At 41.8% G+C, this 18,868-nt stretch overlaps 1 protein-coding gene across 1 annotated transcript in view; it reads left to right on the plus strand.

Moving 5' to 3' along the window:
- KCNJ6 (potassium inwardly-rectifying channel, subfamily J, member 6) overlaps positions 1 to 8,245 on the plus strand; it is a 317,265-nt gene extending 309,020 nt beyond the window's left edge. Inside the window, exon 4 of the mRNA XM_008569197.1 lies at positions 7,669 to 8,245. Coding sequence (XP_008567419.1) covers positions 7,669 to 7,994 — 326 coding nt within the window. The 3' untranslated portion in view covers positions 7,995 to 8,245. The remainder of the gene's footprint in view (positions 1 to 7,668) is intronic.
- Positions 8,246 to 18,868: the final 10,623 nt, after the last annotated feature.

The raw sequence follows: 18,868 nt of genomic DNA on the forward strand, positions 1-18,868 counted from the left end.
GCACAGTGTGCCTGGTGGTAGAAGGGAAATCCGGTCCCCTTCTCCATGCCCCATGTCCCAGCACAGGCTCCCAGGCGCTGGTGGGGTGTGCCTGGTTGTGGGAGGGGGGTCCAGTCCCAGCTCCTTACCCTGGGTCCCGAGGCATGCCCTGAGGTGCTGGCACAGTGTGCCTGGTGGTAGAAGGGAAATCCGGTCCCCTTCTCCATGCCCCATGTCCCAGCACAGGCTCCCAGGTGCTGGTGTGGTGTGCCTGGTTGTGGGAGGGGAGTCCGGTCCCCGGCTCCAGATCCTGGGTCCCTGGATGGGCCCCAGGGCACTGACATGGGGTGCCTCATTGTGGGAGGGGGGTCCAGTCCCCTTCTCCATGCCTCAGGCCCCTGGGCAGGCCCTGATGAGCTGTCCCGGCATGCCTCATTGTGGGAGGGTGGGTCCAGTCCCAACTCCTTACCCTGGATCCCTGGGCAGGCGCCAAGGCACTGGCATGGTGAGCCTGGTTGTGGAAGGGGGGTCTGGTCCCCTTCTCCATGCCCCGGGTCTCCTGGAGGGCCATGAGGCACTGGCATGGTGAGCCTGGTTCTGGGAGGGGATCCAGTCCCATTCTCTATTCCTCAGGTCCCTGGGTGGGCCCCAAGGTGCTGTTGCTGTGTGCCTGGTTGTGGGAGGGGGTTCCAGTCCCCTTCTCCATGCCTTGGGTCCCCAAATGGGTCCCAAGGGGCTGGCATGGTATGCCTGAAGGGGCCCCAGGTCCCTTGGGGGGGCCCCTAGGCATTGATGGTGTGCCTGTATGTGGGAGTGGGGTCCAGTCCTTGGCTCCAAGCTCAGGTTCCTGGGTAGGGCCCCAAGGTACTGGTGGTGTGAGTGGTTGTGGGCAGGGGTCCTGCCCCTGGATCCATGCCTCATGTCCCCTGGTGGGCCCCAAGGCATTCATGGTGTGCCTGGGCTGGAACTAAGTTTTTGTCCTTTGCTTGCTTCTAAAACAGGAACTTCCTGTGGGAACCAGTACTTGAGCTGTGTGGTTGAGATAAATTGCTGCTTTGCTGCTATTTCCTTAGGGAAGGCTTTTTGTGCAGCTCAGGGTTTAACCGTTAACCTTAAAGGTACTTCCGGCTCTCCAGAGACTCAGTGCACCTGGGTTTTGTAGAAACTCTGATCTGGGCCTGAGTTTTTTCATCAAACTTCACCCCATGCAATTCTGCATTCCCAACCAGTTTCCTCTGAGTGGTCCTGTGCTGATTGGGGGGCAGATAGGCTGTCCTTGCTGTGGCCCAGTGTTCTCCCAGTGGGCCCATCTCCCCCACCACCCGTGCTCCAAACACTTCCCATGGGACGGGCCTTGCGTCGGTCCCTTGTGATGACTCACCTGCCTCTGAGTGACTCCCCTTTTTCAGCTGTTCTGGCTCCTCGCTCCTACGAGGGTCCACGGGAAACTTGTTAATGGTCTTGCTGTCCTGGAGGCCACCAAAGTCCTCTTCTCCCCTTCTGCCTCCAAGTAATTCCATCTAAAGGGCACAGCTGTGGCTTCTGCCGGCTCCTGCTCCATGTGCTCCAGCATTAAAGCAGCTGCGGCCCAAAATGCTGAGAGCAGTTTTTCTTTCTCTCATCGTGGTTTCTCCCACCTTCATGAGTTCCATAGGTCTCTCCTCCTCTTCACCTGAGCTCCACTGGCCCCAGCTTGGCTGATGTTACATTTTTATAGTTGTAAATTTGTTGATTTGTGGGAGAGAGTGATGCTGGGGACCATCTATTCTGCCATCTTGACTGGAAGTCTCTCACTTGGTTTTCTAAGGACTCACAAACCATCTTTTTCTTTAAAAGACATTTCAGACATTGCCAATGAATAATATTAAGCTGTTTATGTACAGTTTCCTAAGCCCACTCTTTTCACCTAACAACAAATATTTATTGGGATCCTCCAATGTTGAAGCACTGTGCTAAATACTGGAAATATGGAAATAAAACAAATGAATCCTAAGGCATTCACAATTCAACAAGAAAACCAGACCACACTGTGATAGGGTGTCATCGAAGTGTTAGGTGGCCCTGGGCTCAGTAGCTCCTGCAAGTGACTGTTTGGGCACAGAGTGCTTTAGAAGGAAATCATTAATTAGTTAACTGTTTAAAGATGAGCAGGATTCCACTAGGGGAAGGGCATCCAAGGTAAAGCAAATAGGATGAGCATAGGCATAAAAGTATAAGTGCAAATGGTTACTATATTTAATAATAATGTATTTATGAAGCTACTTCAAAAAGTTCGTGGAAAAATAGAATTAAAAGATAATACAAATCTTTCCATGAATTTTTTGAAGTACCCACGTACACCTGAAAATTGCTAACAGTAGATTTTAAATGTTCTCATTACAAAAAAAATAAGTACGTGAGGTAATGGATATGTTCATTGGCTTGATTTAGCCTTTTCGCAATTTACACATATATCAAAACACCATGTCGTGCACCATAAATATGTTCAACTTTTATTTGTCAGATAAATAAATAAATACTTAAGAAAAACAAAACAAAAGATAAGAGAGCCAGTGTGTTCAGAGATAGGGTGTGGCCAGAATTTCAACATCAAGATCAGATTTTTCACCTCTTGCCCCTCACCAAACAAAGCAAATCTACTTCTAGAGAATACTTTACTCACTAAAAAAAATTTGCTCAAAAGTACTTTATGATGATTTTTCTGATATGGAAAGCAAATACCACATACATACCACTGATATTATCTTGTCAGATCTGCCTTTTTTATGAGGCTAACCCAGTTGGTTTTTACTTTGCTACTTTTTCAAATTCAATTAAAAATCACATTTTTAAAGATTGGACTAGGACCAGGGTCAATATGTAAGACAGGAATCTTTCTGAAGAAAATGAAAATTATCAACTTACCCTAGGAATACTTTTTAATATTTTACCGATAGGCAAACACATTAATATTCTTTCTTTATCCCTTTTAAAATGAACTTAGATACCAAAAACTGAATATAAATCGGAAAAGCATCCATGAGCATTTATTTAAATCTTGTTTATTTTCATAACATAAAGTAAACACTATGGAAAGATATTTTATTATCCCTACAAAACTCAGTAAATGTATTAGTTTGATAGGGTTGCCATACAAGGTACTACAGGCTGGGTGGCTTCAACATTAGAAATTTATTTTCTCACAGTTCTGGAAGCTAGAAGTCTGAGATCAGGTGTCAGCAGGGTTGGCTTCTTCCGAGGCCTCTCTCCTTGGCTTGTAGATGGTTGTCTTTTCCCTGTGTCTTCACATGATTTCTCCTCAGTGTGTGTGTGTGTGTGTGTGTGTGTGTGTGTGTGTCCTAATTCCCTCTTCTTATAAGGATACAGTCATATTGGATTAGGGCTCACCCATATGATTTCACTTTAATTTAATTACCTCTTTAAAGATCCCATCTCAAAATAATTATATTCTGAAATACTTGATGTTAGGACTACACCATATGAGTTAGAGGGTGGGGAGGGGACACAATTCAGCTCATGACAGTAAACTTAGTACAACTTCCACAAACCAAGTCAATAGTATTAACATTTCCCTCAACAAAAAGTCCCACCACATACTTTCTGTCAAATGATCTAAAATAAAACCAAGCTTCAGAGCAGTAAGCAAAGGCATTTAATTAGGGTCTTAGGAACTGCAATTCAGGAGACACAGTGAAGGGAGCAATCTGAAACGGGTTCCAAGGTTTGACGCATAGCAAGGGGCTTTTATGGTTAAAGAAGAGAAGAGTATATGAGGTGTTTGTCAAGAATAACGATCGGTTAGGGCATAGTCCAGGACAAGAGTCCAACTGCAGTTAGCTGCAGAAGTGTTGGTTGGCTAAGTTTAGTGATGTTTCAAGATATTGCGGTTTCTGCAGTTTGGCCAGTTCAAAGTTCAAGGCAAGTTCCGGGTACGTCTGCCTGAGGATGTTTAGGACCCCTTTACTGAATGGCTCCCCAACTCCAGTTTAGATGTTCTGAACCGTAGCATAGCCATTTCGTACATGTGATTTCACATTTTGAATCACTCTGTTTTATGATTTTTAAAAATGTGGTATATCCATATAATGGAGGAGTATAATTGCCATAAAAATGAAGTAGCCATGAAATTAAGTTGGAGAAAAACATTTATATTTACCTATGTAGTTATTGTTACAAATGCTCTTTATTTCTTCATGAGTATTTGAGTTACTCCCTAGTGTCCTTTCATTTCAGCCTGAAGAAGTCCCTTTATTATTTCCTGTAGTTCAGGTCTGCTAGCAAAAAGAAGTCTCTCCATTTTTGTTCACAGAATGTCTTAATTCCTCCTTCATTTGTGAAGGATAATTTTGCTGGATATAGAATTCTTGGTTAATAGTCTTTTTCTTTCAGTGCTTTGAAAAATGTCTTCTCATTGCTTCCATGATTTCTGATGAGAAATCAGCTGTTAATATTATTGAGGATTACTTATGTGTGATGAGTGGCTTATCTCTTGCTGCTTTCAAGATTCTCTCTCTGTTGTTGTGTTTCAACAGTTTGAGTATGATGTGTCTATGTGTGAACCTCTTTGACTTTATCTTACTTGACATTTGTTAAGCTTCTTGGATGCGTAGATTAACAATTTTTATTAAATTTTTTTTAATTATTATGTCTTTAAATATTCTACTTCTTTCTCTTTATACTTCCCTTCTGGAACTCTCAGAATGCATATGTTGGTATGCTTCATGGTGTCCCACATTCTCTGAGACTCTTCATTTTTCTTCATTTTTTAAAATTTCTGTTTCTCAATAATTTCAACTGACCTGTTTTCAAGCTCACTGATATTTTTTTCCTGCCACCTCAAATCTACTAAGTCTCTCTAGTGAATTTTTCTTTCATTTATTGTAGTTTTCACCTCAGAATTTATATTTGATTTTTTGGTATATAATTTATTTCTCTTTATTGATATTCTCTATTTGGTGAGACATCATTCTCCTAATTTCCTTTAGTCCTTTAAATATGGCTTTCTTCAGTTCTTTAAACATATTTAAAATAGCTGATTTAAAGTTTTTGTCAAATGAGTCCAATGTCTGGGCTTCCTCAAAGACAGTTTCCATTGACTGCTTTTCTTCATGTGTATAGTTCTTATATTCTAGTTTCTTTGCATACTTCATAAACTTTTGTTGAAAACTGGAATTTTAAAAAATGTAAAAATGTGGCAGTTCTGAAAACCAAATTCTTCCTCCTTCCCAGTAACTGTTTGTTTTTTAGTTACTTTCCAAGCTAATTCTTTAAGGTCTGTACTCTTTTTGTGTATGGCCACTAAAATCTCTGCACAGTTAACTTAGTGATGAGCTAAGTTGATGCTAAGATGAGCTAAGATGAGTTGATGGTTGGACAAAGACTTCCCTAGAAGCCTGGAACCAATAAATCTCCCAGTCATTGCCAAGGAGCTCTGTAAGCATGGTGGGACATGCCTTCAACACTCAACCAGGCACTTCAAAACTCTGCCTTAGCCTTCACTTCCTGCTTTCACTGAGCCTCAAAGAAAAGTGGAGATAAGAGCTCAGGTCCTTCTCAGGTCTTTCTTGGGCATGAGCACAGCCCTACATATGCATATGGTCTTCTAGATTCTCAAGAATGTGTTGGAATTTCTCAAAGCCCCTGTGGGCATCTTTCCCCAGATTTTTCTTTTGTTTTGGATTGGCTTGCTGTTTTCCCCAACTGTTATCACTGCCTCAGGAAGCTACAATATTAAACAATTGCCACTGGTTGTTTTCAACAAATGACCCCCTGGAAAAAGCTATTTGGGCAAGCTCTGTGCCAGATCAAACAAAGACAAGCCTTGCAAGTGGGTTTTTCCAGGAAACTGACAGGTGTGTCAAATAATGACAATTATGAGAATGGGGCTTTGAAAGAGCTCCAATCATGTTCTGACCCCACCAGTAGTTGTTGCTGGTTTTCATCATGATTGCAGGTTGTTGGTTTTCAAAGCTACCATGGAACTGAGCTCAGGGTTCTTACTGAAGTTCAGCCATTCTTCTTAAGTAAACACTTTCTCTAATTAACTTACAGAGTTCTAAAAGAGTTCATTTGTCAATTTTTGCCAGTATTCTCATGGAGGAGAGGGTTTTCCATGGTTCTTATTTCATCATTCCAGATGACATCCTCTTGGCTGCATCCTGTGTAGTTTCTTTAGACCTGTATACCAAGTATCTAATTCTCTCTTCAGCCAATTCCAATATGCTGTAAAATCTCCATTTAGATTTTAATTATCATAATTGTGTTTATTTATAGTTTTATTTGGTTAATTACATAGCCAGAAGTGAAAGCCTGGGTGGATTTTTTTTTTTTTTTTATGTAATTTCATTGCCAAAAACAACCAGTGGCAATTGTTTAATATAACACCTGCCTGGGGGCAGTGACAACTCTTGAGGAAAACAGCAAGCTAATCAAAAAACAGAAGAAAAATCTGGAAAAAGATGTCCATGGGGGCTTTGAAAACTGACACATTCCCAAGAATCTAGAAGACCACAAGCATGTATAGAGCTGTGAACTTGCCCTCTCCATTTTCTATTCACTTTACAATAAACATGTACTTCTTTTTTTTTTTTTCCTTTTTGTCTTTTTTACTGACCGGTAACGGGATCGCAACCCTCAGTGTTGCGCCCGCACTGCACTCAGCCAGTGAGCGGGAACCGGTCTCCACATGAGATCCGAACCCTCAGCAGGAGCGCCGCTGCGCTCCCAAGCAGCGCACTCTCCAGTGCGCCACCAGGCCAGCCCTAAACATGTACTTCTTTACATAATTTTTTTTAAAAAGTTATATTATCACCTTTCCCCCTTGACTTCCTGTTTGTGCCTCATTCTGATAACCCTCAGCGGGAGCGCCGCTGCGCTCCCAAGCAGCGCACTCTCCAGTGCGCCACCAGGCCAGCCCTAAACATGTACTTCTTTACATAATTTTTTTAAAAAGTTATATTATCACCTTTCCCCCTTGACTTCCTGTTTGTGCCTCATTCTGATCCCACATAGTCTTGCCATCACCTGTCTTCCCCCCAAGCACAGATAAAGAGAGTAACTCATAAAAGAAACGTCATTTGAGAAATAATAGCAAGGCAGTATTGATCTGTTCTTTTAAATACCTAGAAACACTGCATTTTTGTTTTAAAGGGATAATGTGGAACTTTTGCAGGTCAGCCAGTGAAACAGTGAAAAAGGATAGCATTCAGTTTTGATATTAAGAGGAAGAAATTAAGAGGAACAAGGGCTGGTGCTGGCTCAGGGTCTGACAGTTGCAGGTGAGTCAGTCACTTAAATCCTTGGCACCTCAGTCTCTTCTTTTAGATACAAGGAGCAAGTGCAATGCTGCAGGAACATTTTGTAGTTCTTAACCCTTCTACATAAAAACTGTTTGTATTCTCTTCTCTCTACCCTACCTACATTCAGCACAAAGCAGTTGCATAACACATATTATTGGCTATCTTAAAAGATGACATACTGACTGACTGCCTTACTAGCCAGCTGGTTGCTTTCCTGAATGAATGAACACAGGGCCACAGTATGACTCTCATGAGTCCCTGGTGGTCTTGCCTTTGTGGGCCTCTTACTCCATTAAAAAAAATTTTTTTTTAATTATATTCTTCAACTGTGTTGGTACAAAGATGAACATATTAACATTTTCTTCTAAAGCCTCCATTCTCCTCTCTGCAGGGATGACATGCCAAGCTCGAAGCTCCTATATCACCAGTGAGATCCTGTGGGGTTACCGGTTCACACCCGTCCTGACGCTGGAGGATGGGTTCTATGAAGTCGACTACAACAGCTTCCATGAGACCTATGAGACCAGCACCCCCTCCCTCAGTGCCAAAGAGCTGGCTGAGTTAGCCAGCAGGGCGGAGCTGCCCCTGAGTTGGTCTGTATCCAGCAAACTCAACCAACATGCAGAACTGGAGACTGAAGAGGAAGAAAAGAACCTTGAAGAGCAAACGGAAAGGAATGGTGATGTGGCAAACCTAGAGAATGAATCCAAAGTTTAGTTCCCTCGCCGGGCAACCCTTTCTCTTCCCCCTCCCCGCCATACACACAACCTTTCCTTGTCTCTCATCCTCTTTCTTTTCTGTCTCTCTTACTTTGTTATTTATTTATTTATATTTAATTTTGACATAACCAGAAAACAAATCTTCAAGGTGTAAAATATCTACCTGCCCTTTCTCAGTTATTTAGATTGACAAGGTAGACATGGATTTGGTCAAAGTATAATGTGCCCTCATTTGTGGCCCCAGCCTGATCTCCTACCAAAATACCATACATCCAACTCTTAAAAGATTTAAGCTACTTACCTGCATGTATTGTACAATACCAGATTACTCAAAAGAGTGAGTCCAAGATTTTACCTGGGTTATGACAAGGACAGTCTCCAGTGCCTATTTACTCATGCAGTGAGACGGAGAGCATAGCCCTCAATTTTATAGGTCCCAATAAATTTCATCTACTACAGGATGAGGTGCTTGCCCCATGTGGGCATTGCAGGGATAGGACCCAGGTGAGCTAAAGACAAAAAACTGTAAATACGTACACCTGCCTTATGTTTGTTTTTGGTTTTGGTTTTGGTTTGATTTTTTTTTTTTTTTTTTTTTTGCAGTTAGTAATAAAACCCAGCATGTACAAAAGTACTGTAGAACAGAACTTCTAAATAATGTACATAGATGTATCATTAATGTAGGCTTAGATATATAACTTTAGAAATAAGAAGAAAAAAAAAAGGTTCCCAGCATACAAGAAATAGGCATTTTTGTTTTGATGTCTATGTTTTCCAGATTATTTTGATCACATCGACTGCTGGCCCTTATTGCATGGCCTTGTCCCAGACTGGCAGCTCTTAGGGTACCTCACTGTTCTCTTGCTGATCTTTTCATTGACTCTAATAAGCCATAAGTCTGGGGGAAATTAGGAGGTCCAGTAGATGGCAAAATCCACCACCAAGATGCTGACATACTGTGAAATGTTTACAAAACTGATGGTTTTGTGTTTTCTCTCAAAGATAACAAAGGCCTCACTGACTAGCCTGAGGAGAATACCAGGAAGAAGACATTCTCTAGCATGCCACCAAGGTCGTGTTTATGCTTTTCATGCAAGCTCTCGCCCTTTGTAGAACAATAGTTTAGGAAACCTTTCTTCTGCAAAAGCATTGATTCTCCAGCTGTTCCACTCTATAATCATGAGAAACTACAGACTGTTAAAATGAGACATAGTGAGTTAGCAGAAGATGGTTTGGGTCTAAAGCCTTGAAATTCATGAAGGCATGCAGTGGCTGACATATACTATAATCACTGACCTCTCACACTTTGACTCCATCAATACCTTGCCTGTCCCTGGGGGCTTATCCATCAGTATTTCTCACATTGGGATTTATTATTATTATCCCTTTATTATTATGAAATAACCAGAATTCAATATCTAAAGATTAGACCATCAATCTTGGTGACTGCGTAAGAAATGTCTCTGGAGTGTGCCACAGGTTAGAAATCAAATCCAAAGTGTCTCTCAATCAAAAGAAAACAAACAAAAAGAACTACAATTTTAATTCATTTTAATCTGCAGAGATAAAGGGAGGAAGGAAGGGTATTTTGTACTGAAAAATTTAAATTTCAAAATAAAAAAAAAAAAGAAAAGGAAGAGAATCTTAGACAAAACCTCAGGGGCAGGTGGAGATTTTGCACTGTAACAGATCTTTCACATTAATTTCACATTTATAAACTGTTTGTTCCTTAACACAGTTGCCCATCATAAATATTCATTGAATGGATGCAAGTTTATTTTCAGCTCCTACAGCTGTGCTCAGTTTGAGGCTCTGCACCACGGAGGTCAAAGAGATCAAACTAGCTTTCCCTCTCTGTTTCCCTTGCCTTCCCTGACCATATTGCACAGACTTTGGCTGTAGTTCTCCTACAGCTGTGCTCAGTTTGAGGCTCTGCACCACGGAGGTCAAAGAGATCAAACTAGCTGTCCCTCTCTGTTTCCCTTGCCTTCCCTGACCATATTGCACAGACTTTGGCTGTAGTCTGGGGACCTTGCCTATTGAAAAGATGTGCCAGAGACAGGGAAAGTGGCTCCTAAATTTAACATTAGGGTCTCTCTTCTCCCACTTCAGAGGCTTTGCATCAGACAACCACATCTTGGCACTGACTTTGTGGAAAACAAAACCGTTGGCCATAGCCCTTTCCTGTTTGACAGCATTTCATTTTTTGCATTGAGTATCTGTTGAATCGTTTATTCATTCTTCACACTCGAAGGAGGAGGTGGTAGTTGAGGAGAGGGGAACCCTATACACTCCCCACACGTCTGTAGGGAGGTACTATGACTTGACCTTGCTGTGGCCTTACAAAGGTTGCCCTCGGCTTGGGGCACTAACCCTGCCACATTGCCAGGGTTGCAGGGCAGGGCCTGGGTAGCACAAAGCAAAACTGAGTAGGAGCCGTGAAACGTCTGCTAATTTTGCTCTTGAAGACTCATTGGGCCTTTTAAATCCATTACTAAGGTTTCGAGGACAACACACCCCCCATTGTCTGGTTGGAAGAGCAGCTCGGGCCTGATCACCTCTTGCCTGCTCTTTTAGCACAACTGAACAAACAGCCCTGATGACACAAGTCACGTGCACATGTCAGTTCTGTGTGTGCGACAGGCACCCACATGTGGGGTCTCCCCTGCTTCTCACTGTCTTTGGTGTCAATGTAGATGGAGACAGAACTTGAACCAAATCTCGTTTTTGTAATGTGAGCCTCAGAGTCTTTAACGGAGGATGCTCCTGAAGAATCTTTTACTAGAATGTCTCTGTCAAACATGTCTATTTTTCTACGGTTACTGATAACACAGTTTAACAGTGTATTTTGTGTCAACTGTTAAAATTTGAAACTGAAAGAAGTTCATGAAGACTGAATTTTCTAAGCAGCAAGTAGTAAATGGTATTTTTCATAAGACCATTCAACTACATTGACCCCATGATTTCTACCCCTTCTACTCCACGATGCCCAGTCCTCATTCACTCATTCACTCCATTAGCAAATCAAGTACTATGAAAATAAATGAGGCCATTATAATGCAACAATACCCATAACTTATGAAGATCACCCTCGACTTGGTATTTGGGTCTGTTTGGTTGGTGTATTTGAGTCACTTTTCCATAAAGCATAGTGGGATCTATGAGCCAAATGAGAACTTTGAACTAACTGTTTGCCGCAGTGACCCCCATCTGCCAGAACGAAGTGCTCCTGGAGAAAAGGGCAGGTTCAGCTGGAAACAGGAACTCCCAGGGGCTGCTGAATCCCTCAGCTTTTCAATTCCACAGCCCCACAGACCCCACAAAGTGCTCTCCTACTGGAAGAGTACCCACGCATTTATAAATCAACTTTATGTAAAAAAAAAAAAATTATGTGTTTGGCTGTCCCCTGGGCAAACTACACTCTTTTGCATTAACACATTGGCAGTCACCATAATGTCAACTCGCTGCGTACTCGTTTCTTCTAAGCGTGGCATTTTAGCCTGATTACTGCCACATACACTCACTCTGTCCATGCAGCAGATCTCTCTCTTTCCCCTCTCCCTTCCTCCACCTGTCGATCTCTTTCACTCTTCCCCTACTTCTCCAATTCCAGATCTAATGATTTAGTTCAATATCTTATTTTCCCTAATAGAAATCCAGCTACTATCCCTAAAAATGTCAGCTTGTTTCTTAAGCACAATTTTCTCTTGCAGATTTAACCAAACTAGGACTCTGAAATGTCTATTTTTCATTACACTCTAATTTTAAAATTACTTATGATTTCACTTAAAAGCCTAAATTTTGAAGTCTCCAGAGCAACATTCTTATGCTTTTCCTCCTGACATTTTCTTACATTTTAGGCTTCTTGCTTTTTTCCCTTTGCTTTTTTATTTCAATTTAAGCTAGTATCTTTGGGATATTCAGAAACTGTTTACAAAGGTGGGAGTTGGTGGACAGAGAAAGAGAGCATAAGAATGCTATTAGAAAACTACCTGAACTTACTAGAAGAATGTGAAATCATTTGGTCAGCTGAGAGAATACAATTAAAATAGTCATAGTTAGGCATTTCCAAAACAGCTCACCAATACTCTATTTTTCAGTCTTTCTTTCCTTGACTTGGGTGATACTTTGTATGATTTAGAAGATTCAGGAAGATAGTTGAAAATTAAGTGTCCTACATATACGGTAAACATTATCTTCTATGATGATTTTCTTTCAATGAATGGCTATAAAATTTTAAAATGTAAGTCACATATACATAATAGACGATTCATTGATATTACACCGGTAAACATTATCTTCTATGATGATTTTCTTTCAATGAATGGCTATAAAATTTTAAAATGTTAGTCACATATACATAATAGACGATCCATTGATATTACATCGATTCATTGATATTACACTACAATACGGTAAAATAATATTATCTTGTTTCTAAACTTTATGGGCAAACTCTATTTCAGAAAATCTTATCCTTTAATTTAAAATTGAGTAAAACACACCTTTTTCAAATACTTCTGCCCATCATGTCCTGAAGGGCTGTGGATGCAGAGTGTCACCTAGAAGTCAAAATTCTGTCAGAAGGCTGCTAAGAGATTTTGATAAAGCACAGTATAGACAATAACAGCAAAACAATGTTCTACCCTTCATGGTGTGGTGTTTTGGAACATGTGGAGCACTTGCACAAATTATCTCATTTAATTCTAATTTACCATGGGAGGTTGAGTGTTATCATTTACATTTTATAGATGGAAAACTAGGGTTTAGGCAAAATGAGTAACTTCCCCAATGTTACAAAACCGGTAAATCACAAAACCTGGTCTCAAACCCAGGTCACAAGGCTCTAAGCAGTGGGCTCTTTTTACTACAGAAAAGGTCAGCAAGCCAAATCTGCTAATGGAATCTGGCCTGCTGCCTGTTATCGCACAACTTGAGAGCCAAGGATGATTTTTACATTTTTAAGTGGGGGTTGGGGGGAGAAGAATATTTGTGACATGCGAAAATCATATGAAATTCAATTTTCAGTGTCTATAAATAAAGTTTTATTGGAACAGAGCCACGCCCATTTGTTTACATATTGCCCCTGGCTGCCTTCACCCTGCACTAGCAGGTGATAACAAGGGAGACCACACAGCCAGCAAAGACCAAAATATTTCCTATCCGGCCCTTTACACAAAAAGTTTGCCAGCCCCTATGCTGTACTGTTAAGTATTATTAATAGTGTTAATAGTATACTTAGTACTTAATACTACTATTAAGTACTATTAAGTATTGTATTCTACTCTTAAGGGATTCCTGAGCAACTTAGAAGAATGACATTCTTTTCCAGTACAAATCTACTGGAGTCACTCATAGGTCTGTTCAAGAAAAATAACACAGTTTTTGGTAAAGGGACAACTTCTTCACCCGACTTTGAAAGCACATTCATATAGGCAGGGTCTCAAAGGAAGAATCCTTCCTTGTCATAGCCGTTCCCTCAGAGGGGCAAATAGAATAAACAGCCGGCCAGTATTCAGTGTTCAACTCAGCAAGAGGACACAGTAAAACTACTAGTGAATGAACAGTAAAGATATGGGAATTCGCAGCCCAGCGACTGCTGGCACCCATAGGTGTTTGATTATGTAGATAGTTCAGCCCACTAGTCTCACTCAGTGGGGTGAAGTGGCCCTGAGCGAGGCTGCCACACATCAAGTCACCCCTCCCCTGCCACATGGCTTCCACTCGTGCACTCTTGGAGAAGAACTAAATGGGCCGCTGAGATGTCTCTCCCTGTTTTCTTACTGGTTTTCTCTCGCCTGCAATTTACAATTGACTAATGCAATGAAGATGAACCTGAAACTACTGCTGTGTTTAATTGTACTAGTTCTGGCTCTCTCTAGCCACTCGGCTAGAAGTTTAACATGCCAATTAAAAACTAAACACTTCTCTTGGCAAACCAAGAGGTTCTTTGAAAAGAGCTCAGGGAGAAACAGAACAGTAGTACTCGGAAAGGGTTGTTGGATTGTTTGTCTGAAGTACAAGGTAAAGATTGGTAACTGCAAAAATATTGCATGGAGAAAATCCAGACAATGAGATTTTTAAATAAGTCGATATTAAATGACATTCTTTACCACCACTAAGCTGACCTCACTTGTATTCTAAGGAAGCACTTCTAATGCCAGATGTAGTCAGCCAAGCTAGGTTCTTTATCTTTTTAGTTCTATTTAAAAAAAAAAAAACATATCAAGTCTCTTAAGAGTGCTTTCCTGGAAATTAAAGCACTTCTAATGCCAGATGTAGTCAGCCAAGCTAGGTTCTTTATCTTTTTAGTTCTATTTTTTAAAAAAAACATATCAAGTCTCTTAAGAGTGCTTTCCTGGAAATTGGGTGGGAAACAAAAAATTTTGTAACAAATCATTTTGATATTGTATTGTCGCCAGATAAATGATGGATTTAGTCCTGTGTCTGAAACTAAGTAACGGTATCTGCAATGTAGATCATGCGAAAAGCATGGGACCCTTCAACTGCATGGAAGAGCGTAACAACTCAGTGGAAGGAAACTAATCTGAAAGTTCAACACCATAAAACTTAAATAAATGTAAAAGGAGTCAAACTTTTACTTGGCCTCATTGCCTCAGTAAAAGAAGCATCCACCTAATTAAAATATGAGAGTCCTAGGGAAAGGAAGGCAAAATACTTTTAAGACACACAAGAATAGCTCATTGGGGTAGTCAACAAGAATAAGTGATAGAGATTTATCACTGATGCAAATGGTATTTATAAAGTTATTCTTAGATACTCTAACCCCTAGGCATGAATCCTAATGTACATTGTGGTCAGCCAGAGTTGTGACTACATAGTCAATAGATCTTGATTTCAGAGAAAGAAATGTTCTTTCTGACAAACTGTAATTGGACATTTTGAGATTAAGGCTCAGCACCCATTGTATTAACACTGTTCATGAATAATAATACTGTGACATCATCTAAGCCAATCTTTATAAGAATATGAAGGGCTGTTTTTCTCAGGCAATGTAAATATCTGCTACCAACAAGCACTAGTGAAATAAACATGTAACTCATCATCATTTCTAAAATTCTGACAGAAATCACAAAACTTCATCCAAAGGAGAAATATAGGAGCCTAAGATCAGACTTTCGGGCTGCTGAGACCCTAGTCCTGGTGACCCTAGTCCTGAGACCCAAGTCTCTGCTTTATAGAGTATATTGCTGTTGGGTCTATCACCACTAAACACAACTAAGAGAACCGGATCAACTAGAGTGCAGAGAGCTGGGTTCTGGTCAGCCATGCATGATCTGAACCCCTGGGTCTTCAGCCAGTCTTCTTAGAGAAGGAAAAGGAACACTGTCCTTGATCTGGCCATCGCAGGAGCCATTCTGGCATCATCTCCCAGCATTGCTGCCGGTGGCGGTGGGTATAAGTAATGCCCTCCCTTGGCTCAGCTCTGGGTATCCAAAAGCTTTGACCATGCCCACCTGCTGAGCTAATCTGGTTCCTGCCCATCCGGACAATGACCCCCAAGGAGTGTCTTCTGGGGACCCTGTGTCATTCAAGCTTAATTTGGCCAGCACTCTTGACCCACACAGCATCCCCCTGGGTCAGGGATGATGACTGAATTAAGACCTTCAGAGTCCACTAAGCATATGAGGTGCCCCTCGCATATGTAAGTCCAAATAAAATAATAGCAAATCATAAATGGAGTAAGTGTAAGGAAGTCAAAGAAAGTTCTGGTTTTCCCATGGTGATTATCCCAGTTTTTTTTTTTTTTTTTTTTTTTTTCCTTTATATAGCTAATTCTTCACCTCTACAAATTCCCACCTTTGATAGCAGGATGCCATGAACATAAACTCGGCCAGTCATCAGGCAGTTGCAGCTGCCTCTCTGGGCAATTTCTCCTGTTCCCTCTTTTTGAGCAGGTCTGTTTGAAATCATCCCACAACCAATACAAATCCCACCCAGGTCAAGAAATTTCACATCCCCTCCTTTTCTTCTGACAGGGCCACCAAATGAGGACATGATGAGCAATGTCAAGAGTCTTGTCTTTATCTGTAAGAACTCTTCTGGATTGCAACACTTAGAGACACAATTTATGCTGTCCCCAGGTGCCCACACGGCTTGCACATGACGCCAGATTACCAGTCAAGCATTCTACCCAGCTGCTCTTTCTTAACTTCCTCCCTCATCCCACCACCGAAATGTTATCCATCCTGGCACCTTCCTTTGAGGACTAATTTCATTCTTGAGCAGTAGCCACAATCCAGCAACTTATGACTGGAATGAGTCTTACCCCTTACTACATGACTGTTCACCACCACTTTTAATTGAGCCTTAATGTGTTCAGAGTCTGACCACCTAAGACCAAAATTTTAGGATATTTTGTTCCTACCCCCTAGACATCTTGAGAGCCTATGAGTGGTAGTTGGGTATCTATGACCTCAGCCTGGTAACTGACGAGAGCAGCATAAAGTGATGTCTTGCACTGAAAGGACAGCTTGACCTGCCCAGTAGGATCTTCCTATCCTTTGCAACATGTGATTAGCTAGTCAGCTTGCCAAAGAAGGTCCTGAATATCTTTATTCAGCCCAGTGGTTCCTCATCTGAAACAAGAGCCACACAGTGACAACAGTGAACTTTCATAGGTGCATGAGATGGCTGAAATGATGACCCATATATGTGCCTGTGTTGGCAAAGTGGTCTTTCCTCCCCCACTGTCTACTCAGACTGTGCTCTGGAGGAAAAGCCTAGCACTCATGGGGTGCCTCATTACCCAGGATGTGCTTGGCTGCTACCATGGCAACCCCCATCTCTCAGCATGGACCACTCCTCCGCAGGCTAGAGGAGGTCTCACAGAAGCCCCAGCTGGCTGAGGTTCCCAAGGGCTGCTCCACCTGCAGACAGCCTTGGGAGAAACTGAGAAGACGTAGGGCAGGGCCCAGGCAAACAGGTACTCACTCAGCACACCAGGTGCAGGGCATCCCTATTCCTTCTTCTTAGGACAGCATGCACTTAGGTGGCCAAGTTGCTTCTTAAAAGGTTATTCTTTAAGCCATCATCCCCACACCACACACATGCCCACACCCAAATCACATCACCTTTAAAAAAGAAATTTCCAAAACTAAATTCACATTATCCAATGTAACAGATGTCCAAAGAGTTGCCATTTTCTTAATGATTAAATAAACTCTGCCTAAAAGATTAAAATTGACCCAAAACAAATGTTTTTTCAAAAATAATCTCAAGTACAGACAAAAGCAACAAAATAAATTTACTTACAGATTCCTTTATAAAACCTGATTTCAAATAAGAGATATTCATTTTTGCCCCAGAAGACAAAGGCCCCTGACTCACATTCCCATCATCTTAAGCACTGCTATTTCTCCTTGAACTTGCTGTTTTCCATCTGGCTTTGAACCTGAGAACACCTTCCTTTATACTGGCACAAAAGGTGAAGTGGAACTTGGTTAGCACTGAGGCTTTCAGAGTAAAATTCCATCTGGCCCTGTGGACCAGGCAGGAATAAACTCTGCTGACCAGGAACAGCTCCGCAACAATCTCCCTGGACACCCACCTCAGAGAAAACTTGGAAGTGGTGGTGCTCCCAGTGGTGGGGATGTGAGCCGGGTCCTGCTTCCAGAGAGATGGGACACTAATATTCAAATCTCTGAGTGGTGCCCACACTGCGGGAACCAGGCCTAGTCATATCCAAGGTCTGCGTCTCACCTGGTCAGCTCGCTGTGTGTGCACAGGACACCAGAGGGTAAATGAGAACATTCCACAACCCAGACTGCCGCACAGCAAGACTTTACTTCCATCTTGTTTTCCAATTCTGTCACAACAGGCATGGACAATGCAGCCTGTTATCCCATGGCTCCTCCCCGTTCGCATCTTTATATACACATTTTTTTCCTTTTCTTAAGCAACTTTTCTAAAGTTCCTTTTTTAACTCTCCTCAACGTTAAACAACACAGTCGTAGTGTCCCCAGTCCCTCACAACTAGCACATTAACTAACAAATACAACAATCCCCTCCCCACATACACACACCCCTCTGCACTCATCCTTCCCAGTCAGGTATAAGCTGGTCCACATAAGTAAAGTTCCAGAAAACCAAAGACTTAAGAATAGCAATCACTTGCCCTGTCCCCCTGCCCCCATCACTGTGGTATTCTTTTTTAAATGTATGGTACACTTCCCAGAACCCACAGGCAATGGGTCATAAAATAGCCTTTCTTTCAGTGTTTTGTAAAAACTCTGGACTCAGATTTGGGAGACCAAGTCCTGGTTCTGCCCCCAGATGAGCCGTGCAGTCCTGAACAAATCATTGAACTCCTCTGAAACAGTTTCTTCCTCTTTTTTTCTTTTTTAATTAATAAACTTTTGTTAGAGCAGTGTTAGGTTCACAGCAATATTGGGCAGAGGATACAGAGTTCCCGCACACCCCTTGGCCTCGCACATGCACAGACTCCCCCATGATCAACACCCCCCACCAAAGCGGTCCATTTGTTACAGTGGGTGAACCTACGGTGACATGTCATTATCACCCAGAGTGCATAGCTCACATCAGGGCTCACTCTTGGTGTCGCACATTCTGTGAGTTTGAACAATGTTTAATGACACTTATCCACCATTATAGTATCATACAGGGTTATTCTGCTGCCCTAAAACTCCTCTGTGCTCTGCCTGTTCGTCCCTCCTTCCTTCCAGCCCCTGCCAACCACTGATCTCCATACTGTCTCCCTTGTTTTGTCTTTTCCAGAATGTCATAGAGTTGGAATTGTACAGTCTGTAGCCTTTTCAGATTGATTTCCTTCACTTAGCAGTTTAAAGTTCCTCTATGTCTTTTCATGGTTTTATAGCTTTTTTTTTTTTT

Source organism: Galeopterus variegatus, unplaced genomic scaffold (genome assembly GCF_000696425.1).
Source record: "Galeopterus variegatus unplaced genomic scaffold, G_variegatus-3.0.2 Scaffold475, whole genome shotgun sequence".
Taxonomy (NCBI): Eukaryota; Metazoa; Chordata; class Mammalia; order Dermoptera; family Cynocephalidae; genus Galeopterus; species Galeopterus variegatus.